At 31.9% G+C, this 9,923-nt stretch overlaps 1 protein-coding gene across 1 annotated transcript in view; it reads left to right on the plus strand.

Moving 5' to 3' along the window:
- The first annotated feature begins 1,997 nt into the window (after positions 1 to 1,997).
- The window catches only part of LOC108742415 (inter-alpha-trypsin inhibitor heavy chain H4), a 14,863-nt gene continuing 6,937 nt past the window's right edge, over positions 1,998 to 9,923 (plus strand). Inside the window, exons 1-9 of the mRNA XM_025976425.1 lie at positions 1,998 to 2,140; positions 2,197 to 2,451; positions 4,270 to 4,473; positions 6,017 to 6,280; positions 6,333 to 6,629; positions 7,177 to 7,422; positions 7,501 to 7,792; positions 7,855 to 8,172; positions 9,452 to 9,538. Of these exons, the coding sequence (XP_025832210.1) occupies positions 2,000 to 2,140; positions 2,197 to 2,451; positions 4,270 to 4,473; positions 6,017 to 6,280; positions 6,333 to 6,629; positions 7,177 to 7,422; positions 7,501 to 7,792; positions 7,855 to 8,172; positions 9,452 to 9,538 (2,104 nt within the window). The 5' untranslated portion in view covers positions 1,998 to 1,999. The remainder of the gene's footprint in view (positions 2,141 to 2,196; positions 2,452 to 4,269; positions 4,474 to 6,016; positions 6,281 to 6,332; positions 6,630 to 7,176; positions 7,423 to 7,500; positions 7,793 to 7,854; positions 8,173 to 9,451; positions 9,539 to 9,923) is intronic.

The following is a 9,923-nucleotide window of genomic DNA, read 5'->3' on the forward strand; positions in this document are numbered from 1 at the left end:
TTTTATAAAAAAAAAGAACAAAAATAAAACATAAGAATAAAAATGAGAACAGGCATTTATTTTACTTTGTTGGCTGGCTATTAATGAGAAGGATGTACTTGCTTTTCTGAGCATAGCTTCTCAAAACGTTTATTTTCGATCTGTACTTGCCCTTTATTACATCACCTGCAAAAAACCCTGTTTCGAATAAGTACAATGTCGCAAACGATTGTCAATCTATGTGGATCGCTTCACGACGCCCCTAGGATAATGCCCTGACGTCTCAAGGCGTCGCGATACACAGTTTGGGAAATCCTGATCTATACGGTAATCGGAAAAAATCGCCCTGTCCTCAACAATGAAATAAACGTACCGAATGTCGTAATACAATTTAATAGAAATAATAATAGATCGAGTAGATAATTGGCTATAATGTTATTATCTTTTGTTTTAAATTGCAATTTTATCGTAGTAGAAAATGCACTTTTGTTTGTGAACTACTGATATTCTTGTAGGTAATTAATAAATACTTTTTGGGAGGTCAACCCCCAACAGAATATCGTTACACATATTAGCAAAAATAAAACAAATCAAATAGGTAATTCACTAGAACTCATACAATGACATCATACAATCATATTCAACGTTATCATCGCCAAGAAAGACAATAACTTGAAGTGTTGATTTTTTAAATCATACGGTAACGTTTAGAATAAATTTTTGATGATTTTTTTTCCAAAGGGGTATTTTTTCCGGGGGCTTCTTTTCCGAGGCTTTTTTTCCTAGATCCGATCTAGACACATACTGAAACACATCTCTGCGAGATAAAAACAGTTCCAATTCAGTTAGTCACCTTTTCCAACTACAATGCGACTCGGTGCCGCAGAATTCCGTAGTGTGCTAACGTTTAATTGGAAATTCCATTAGTTTTTAAGCCCAACGACAAAGTGCATTAGGCTTACGATCAATGTTGGGAGAACAAAACATTTATAGACTTATTAGGAATTTTATAAATGTGTAAATAAAGGTGTATATATAATATTTGATTGATAACTTTTTTCGAATATTCTCAATAATTACGATTTTTATTAAGTAACATTTATTGTGCAGATTAATTACTCAGATAAAATAATTTTATTGTTTTTTTAATTGAAACATCTTACCCAAATGATAGTGATGATGCTGATCTAGCGATTACTCCAAATTTAAATCAATCAAGTGATATATTTATTGGAAATATTTATGATAAGGAAACTTAACACCAATTTATAGGAAAGCTACTCCTTTTTATGGCTGATATCCCTTGCGCGCATCATACGAAAGTACTTTTGAATGTGCTTATCTATCTTGATAATGTGATTTTGTAGATAATTCTACTTTACTTCTCATTCACATTCAAATTAAACTAAGTTAAGCTATGTTTATGCTTGTGTAATAGGCTATAATCCAATCTAAGTAAATTTTAATGATTTTCGAAACCAAATAGATACTTGTGTCGTTAATGACAGGACCAGATTCCAATTAAGAATGTATATTTGTATATATAAAGCGTCTATTTCATAAGTACCTATATTATTCTTTTTATTACATTAATGTAGAACCTTTTTTATGAGTTTGATTCTTATATGCAATAACCAGCAAGTTTAATGCATTACTTAAAATTGATGTTCTTATTCAGAAAGAAATCAGAAATATTATTTACGTAAGTTATTTTTGCTATAATTAATTGTGTGCAGAGAGTATGTTGCTGGCAAGGGGATGCATTAAGACGTTGTCAAAGATAATTTAATGTGATAAAAGTAACAATACAACAAAATAACCTCGACAAGAAAATAATCAATTAATTATATTATTATATTGTAGTACTTACCATTCGTATTGGTTGATAGGATGTGTTCATTACCTAATTGATGTTAATAGATTCTTACACAAGGTTGCCTTTTATATTACATAATAAAATGCATTTTGTCGTAAAATTGCGATTTATTATTTTATGTGGTTTTTATTTATTGTTATAGTCATGAATCGTTTGAAGTCGTGTCTATTAATTGTATGTATCTGGTTCTGCACATGGGATGGCGTGCTCAGCTTTCCATCTACTACCGAGTCATTAGTGGTAGATACTGGCGAAAATTCACCAATAGATATACATACAAAGGAGGTTTGTTAAAAAACAAAAACAGGAGGGACATGAAAATCAATTTTGCAAGGTTTCAGACATATGACAGTACCGATCTCCATAGCACCCCAAGGATAACCGAGATGCATATAATTTCAAATGTTAGCAATCGTTTTGCGCATACAATTATTAGAAGTAAAGTTAAAAATTTTTCGAATTCATCTAAAGAGGCGACCTTTTCTGTTGTGTTACCTGACTCAGCTTACATATCGGGATTTGTAATGGAAATAGATGGTAAAAATTATACTGCGTATGTAAAAGAGAAAGAAGAGGCAAAGAAAATATATGATGAAGTAAGTATGGTTACAAATGTTCTAATTCTGTAGTAAACAGGTAAAATTGAAAAACTATTTATTATTAAAAAAAGAAAATCAAGAATCGTGTTTGAGGCTGACAGGCTAACTAAACGTCCAGCAGGAACAACAAAAATTAGATGTATAAAATTTAAGCAATTGTCTTATTCTCTGGTTAACTGAGAGAAAAGATTTTTCGAACAATAGATGATAGCTAAAGAAGTTTTTTAACCGTTTTTGGAAACGCACCATTTTTAAAAATTTCAAACATCCCGCGGTCCCTTTTCGAATAAATTTGTGGAAAAAGAAAATAAGGGATTAAAAATTACTATTTACTAAGCAGTTAGTTGGTTAGAAGGTTGGTAACTACATTAAGTTACATGAGGAGTCGCTTTTGATTACACGCCGTTTTATAAATTATTGTTTTAATTATTTTGATTTGTGGAAGATGTAGCAGTATTAATATCTAGCAAAAAGAGTTAGAGTTAGTTTCAAATAAAATGGAAGTGATATTGGCAGAGGACTGTAGTATGAAAATTAATAAAAATAGAACAAAAATGTTAGTATTCAAGGGACGTGAAATTGTGTTATAATTGATATAAAAATAGATGAAAAAGTAGAAGAAATTAGATAACTCATGATGGAAAAATCGCTAGAGATATAAAACAAGAAATAGCGCAGGATCGGGTCGCTTTTAATAGAAAAGAAATCACTTTTGTGCTTGAGATTAGTTTCCTTTAAAATTCGAAAATTGTTTTAAAAGGCGTATGCTATAGATATAGAAGGATGTTAAAAGTATCGTTAATAGGAAAGGTTAGAAATAAGGGGGTTTTAGAAAGAGTAGGAGAACAAAGAGTCAATAAAAAATAGGCGAAATAGGTTGATTATTTAAAGATTACTGTTCGCAAATAGTTGGAGATGCAGTTTGCTCTATTTCTCAAGATACGTGCAAATCGACTCAAGACAGGAACAAGTAGAGATGCGTTTCCAACTAGTCGGACTGACGATGAGTTAGGCATTTCTTTTGTTTTCGTGGAAGAGAACAAAATACATCCAATCGTCCGTAAGACTGGGTAGTATTGGATTTACTCCAAGGAGCGATAACCAACTTAAACCCCTCTACCTCAAGCCGTCATACGACCTTTCAATTCGATCTTCTTGCTGGCTATGGACTCTTAATTTGAGCGGTCTAATGTCGCCAGTACCGGGAGTCCATAGCCCGTGTTGTAGAGACCAGAAAATACTTTTGGGATACCAATCAGAATGAATGGACTAAATAAAATCATGTAGCGCATTTGGTTGAGAAGATTCTTCCAACAGAAATCATATATTGTTTTGACTTTGTCCTTATTTTATTTTGGGCGCCACCATTAATCTACTCAATGAAATTATAAAATTTTAAAAAGAATTTTTTAATTTTAATTAAATACCTACTTTGTATTTGTACTCGGCATTGCTGTTTGTAGTTTAGTGTAAATACTGTTTAACTTAAATACTTAATTAAAAATCGGTTTTGATTTAAGAAGTGTTTAACGTACGTACATTATGATACGCTTATCCTGCAACAATTAGATTTCAGGATGCAAGATTAAAATTATCATTGTTTTAAATTGCTCTGGGACTGACTTAAGTATGCGGAGTTTCAAGAAAATCGGTTAAGAAATAGTTAAAATGAATAGATCGCTAGAAGAAGACGAACAAACAAATAACCGTTTAATAATAAACACTTTTAACGTGCAAAGATTTATAAAATTAGGAATTATTGTTAATTATTATTTATTAAATACATTAAAATAATGACGAGTTTTAAATTTTAAGGCTGTTGCAAGTGGGATAGGCGCCGCTCATGTAGCTGTCGATACAAGAGACTCAAATGTCTTCACAGTGTCTGTTAACGTGGAACCAGAATCTAAGGCAGCTTTTTATTTAACATACGAAGAACTACTAAATAGACAAAATGGATACTATGAGCTTGTTATTAATATACGACCAGGACAACCCGTTAAACAACTGGGAGTGGAGGTAATTATTTTAATTCCTTAGCTGATTTAATTTTTTTTTTCGTAAGATATTGTTTATTAATACAGTAAAAGTTCCTTATTCACGGTTTCCTTATTCCCGTTTTCATTATTCGCGGGTGAAAAAATTGCAACCCAGTTCTTGTATTCGAGGTTAAAAATTTCATTATTCGCGGATGCAATCGGTAAACAGAAAAGGATTTGGTGTCATTTATTAAGGGGATTGACCGCAGTAGACCGTTCGTACCTAGTGTGAATTTTTCCGAAAATATAGATTTCTATTCTATACATTGTGATTTAATGCTGTGAGATAAATGTATAATTTTTTGTATGGTAACAGATAAAGGTTCACACCAACTCGATACGTTTTTGGTTTTCAATAATATGATCATTAAAAGCTTTTATAAGTGCTTAAAGTTGTGCTTCTTGTAGGACACATATTTTCAATAGAAATTAAAAAATTAAAAAATGGCCTTCGACAAGCTTTAGAACAAAGCTTTATCTATCTTACTACAAATTTTCAAACTTTTGTTCCAAACATTAAACTCATGGTATCTAGAAGCAGTAAGCATTTACTATCGAATCCCCTTAATGTATCGGCATCTCTTGAGTATGTACGGGCAGCTTTTATAAAAGATGTAACCGAGTAAACAGAAAAGGATTCGGTATTATTTTTCAACGTATCGGCATCTTTTAAGTACTGTTGACTTGTGCCAAGGCGACTAATTCAAAATTCAAAACAAGAAAAAATCATTAAATTTTTTAAACCCTTGTCTAAAGCTGATTACAACGATTAATTTTAATTGCGAATTACTGAATAAATGGGTTTTATTCTGATGCATATTGGTTTTATTTTGGAACCTTAGAACGTATCCCCTNTTTTCAATAATATGGTCATTAAAAGCTTTTATAAGTGCTTAAAGTTGATGCTTCTTGTAGGACACATATTTTCAATAGAAATTAAAAAATTAAAAAATGACCTTCGACAAGCTTTAGAACAAAGCCTTATCTATCTTACTACAAATTTTCAAACTTTTGTTCCAAACATTAAACTCATGGTATCTAGAAGCAGTAAGCATTTACTATCGAATCCCCTTAATGTATCGGCATCTCTTGAGTATGTACGGGCAGCTTTTATAAAAGATGTAACCGAGTAAACAGAAAAGGATTCGGTATTATTTTTCAACGTATCGGCATCTTTTAAGTACTGTTGACTTGTGCCAAGGCGACTAATTCAAAATTCAAAACAAGAAAAAATCATTAAATTTTTTAAACCCTTGTCTAAAGCTGATTACAACGATTAATTTTAATTGCGAATTACTGAATAAATGGGTTTTATTCTGATGCATATTGGTTTTATTTTGGAACCTTAGAACGTATCCCCTATGATTCCATACTAATTACCATTCCATATCCACGGTTTCTGTATTCGCGGCATATTTATGGAACGTATACCCCGCGAATAGAGAGCTTTTACTGTATAAAAAGTAATTTATTAAATGAAAATAGTTTAAATACGCCTTTAAAAAACGAATCATTTTTGAAAGGTTAAACTAGCAGAGAGTCGTCCTATAAAATATGTTAGAGCGCCACCTCTCCGTACTGGTAATGAAATTGGTTCTGATAAAGAAGAATTAGATCCTAGAGCAAATGTGGAATTAATAAATTCAACTTCCGCAGTAGTAACTTTCAATCCTTCTATTCAAAGACAAAAGGAACTTGCTAAGCATTTAGGAACTGAAGCGAATGATGGCCTTGCTGGTCAATTTATAGTTCAATATGATGTTGAAAGAGATCCCTTAGGAGGAGAAGTATGTGAGTAATACGGTATAGTTAACAGTATATAAATATATCTGCTTTTAGGTTTTACTGGACGATGGTTATTTTGTTCACTTTTTTGCTCCCAGTGATTTAGATCCATTGCCAAAACATGTGGTCTTTGTTTTGGATACTAGTGGCAGCATGTTTGACAGAAAAATTGCCCAATTGAAAGAAGCCATGAAAAGCATATTGGAAGAGCTTAAAAGTTCTGATAAATTTAATTTAGTTGAATTTAATACCGATGTAAAGGTATGGAATTTACAGAATGGTACAGAAAGTACGCTGTATCCTCCAGGAGGAGCATCATGGGCCTATGAGGGGACAAATGTTAGCTTAGAGGTAGATACATTTTTCGTAAAATGTAGGGTTTTTTTTGTAATACTGACGTGGACGGTTTCGCTCAAGAAATAATCTTTTTAATAAGAACGTTGCGACTTTTATGGCAGTAAATGATTTCTTTTCGGGAAAATTGTTAGTGAATAATAACACTCAAAATTTTATTAAAAGTTATCTTCCCTCAAGTACATTATGTGGAAATTTGATAATAGTTTCATTCATAAGAAATGAACATGCAGTTCTTCATAACTGTTTTGTTAAATTGCTTTTTGATGATAATTAATTATTTATCTATTATGCTTCAGTGGTGCGATTTACAACAATACCTTAATTTTATAAAACTCTTAATTATCCCATATTAAGTTATTAATCTAAAGTAAATAATGCACTAATATATTTCGTTTCAACAATCTGAATACGCGTTTCATTCATAATAAAATATCTTTATATTGTTTGAAATTTCTAACCAAGAATTTTATTTTGGTGATTCTTTTTACTTCACCTATAAAGAAAAATAAATACGTATAGGCATTTTTATTTTCTGTTACAGGATATTCGATTTCCTCCAGCTTATTCAGTTAATAAAGAAAACATAGAAAAGGCAAAAAATACAGTGTCAGGTTTTGAACCGAATGGAGGAACTAATATCAACGATGCACTTAAAGTTGCATTGCATTTAATTGAAGCTGAGCGGAAGAGTAATAAGGGTTCCGATAAGTTGCAGCCTTTGATCATATTTTTAACGGACGGAGAACCTACTGTAGGAGTTTATAGCACTGATCAAATAGTTGCCGAGGTAAATATGCCCATCGATTAGTCCCAGGATTTATAATATTCTTGAAATTGTTTTCTAATGCAAATACGATTGTTTTAGATTTCTGAATTCAATCAAGGTAGAAGAAAGTCTGTCCTTTTCTCTCTTTCTTTTGGAGAAGCAGCTGATAAGAAATTTCTTCAAAAGCTGGCTCTTCATAACTCAGGCTTTTCAAAACATATTTATGAAGGCGCAGATGCATCTTTGCAACTACAAGGATTTTATAAACAAATTTCCTCTCCGCTTTTAGCTAATGTCACCTTTAAATATGTGCCAACTGTAACTGGGGTGACAAAGACAATATTTCCGGTACTTTTCAACGGGTCAGAGATAGTGGTAGCAGGACGTTACGGTAACTATAGCATTCTCAACTTTAATATGTAAGAGAGAATTACTATTATTGTATATTTTCAGAACAGCCGCCATCTGAATCGCCAGAAAATGGAAAAGATGATGTTATAGCCTTAGATGTGGTTGCGTTTTGCGGAACCGGATTAATAAATTTAAAACCGATCTACGAAAGGCCAGTAACTGGTCTGCAGCGCATTTGGGCTTATCTTACAGTAAAACAGTTATTGGAGGAAAAGGAAATTTCAAAAAATCCTGATGAATTAAAGAAAAAAGCTCTCGCTATTGCTCTACAACATTCGTTTGTGACTCCCGTTAGTTCACTTGTTGTGGTAAAACCAAATGAAACAAGGCCTGTCGATGCAGAATCTACTCAAAACAGCCGTAAGTTCCATCCATTTCACTTTTGTATAGGTTTTGACAAAGACTTCAGTAATACTTTTTTTAAATGTACCAACGACCAATTAAGATGCCTTCTAGTAATAAATAGGCTAAATACAGGAATTAGAATAAAATTGATCAGGAAGGTAAGATATACCTAACCCAACCTAACAACCAAAAAATTTATACATTGTTTGAATAAGTATACCTCCACATCCTGATCTAATCATCGCATTTTCCTAAAACTATTATTATTTGTGAACAGTAATCTAATATATGTAGGTATACCTCTCTCCAGCTTAACTCATGTTCCTGCTTCTAATATGTCTCTATCTAGCCTTACATGCCTGAGAAGGTATCTTGCTAACCCATTTCCTCAGTTTCTTATTAACTTCCGAATTAATAATAAAACAAATATTTGGTCTCAGTGCTCAGTTACATTAGGTTTATCTTGCCACAACTGTTTAATTATTACGTTAAATTGTAGCTGATCCACTCCCTCCCTTTGGCGACGTCCATGCTTACGATTAGTGAGAAAAATCAGACTAGTATGATAGATTTCGTAAATAGGCGTGAAAATTATGAGTGTAAAGATGTATTCATAGGTCACTAAAGTTACATCATGAGTTTGGAACCAGCTTTAAACCATAATGTTTTACTGAGTTTTTCGAAAGAGATACGAGATATGAGTGAAGTGAGAGAGATTCAAAGTAATTTTTGTATACAATTAGCGCTATTCAATTGACAGGTTTATCTTCCCAAAATTAAATGGCAGTGAGTTACCCATACTCTGCGTAATAAAAAGCTATGTGGCTTTGGGAATACTTTTCCCCTCCCTCTATTATCCCTAGGAAAAAACTATTAAAATGTGTATCAATATAGTAAAATTTCTTTTTTGTAATTTTGGAATTACTATACAGTTTGAATTTTATTAAACAATAATACCACTGATTTCCAATTTAATTTTATTTTACCTTTGTGATAATTTAACTTAAATATCATAAGAAAAAATCTAAATTTGTCTACCCTCTACTCCATATCTTTAGGTGCATATAATACAGATATTACAGTAGTTTTATCGCTATTTTATATTTTTTTGCGCGCACTCTTTTATCCCAGTCATGAAAGTGAGCTACTCTGTCCACCCATTCTAAGAACCGCAATAAAGAGCGTAACTAGTGATTATATTTAACTATAGCTAAAGTATACTGTTTTTACAAATCACAAATCGTAATACTTTTGTAATTCAATTTAACTAATCATTTGTTATTTTTTTTTACAGAGGATAGGGCGTTTTACCTTCAGAGTTCCATGAAAGCTGGTTTTCCAGTGAGAGGATATCCAATGAGTCTTCCGAATTTCGCACAAAGTAAGTTAGATATTTTTTCTTATTTACCTACTTTTCTTAAAGTGGAGAATCATTTGCGAAAATACATGTTTCATTGTAATTTTTAATAAAAATGATATAATGAATTTTGTGGAGACTTCAATTTTAATGTCGAAAACATCGTGAAAAGTACAATAAGTATCTGCTTTTTCTTTAATACATAACTCATTCCAAGTCAGTGTGGGGAGCATATTCCTATACAGTAAAAGCTCTTTATTCGCGGGGTACCTATACGTTCCATAAATAAGGCGCGAATACAGAAACCGTGGATATGGAATGGTAATTTATATGGAATCGTAAGGGATACGTTCTAAGGTTCCAAAATAAAACCAATATATATTAAAATAAAATCAATGTATTGATAAAT

The sequence above is a fragment of the Agrilus planipennis genome, unplaced genomic scaffold (assembly GCF_000699045.2).
Source record: "Agrilus planipennis isolate EAB-ADULT unplaced genomic scaffold, Apla_2.0 scaffold354, whole genome shotgun sequence".
NCBI lineage: Eukaryota > Metazoa > Arthropoda > Insecta > Coleoptera > Buprestidae > Agrilus > Agrilus planipennis.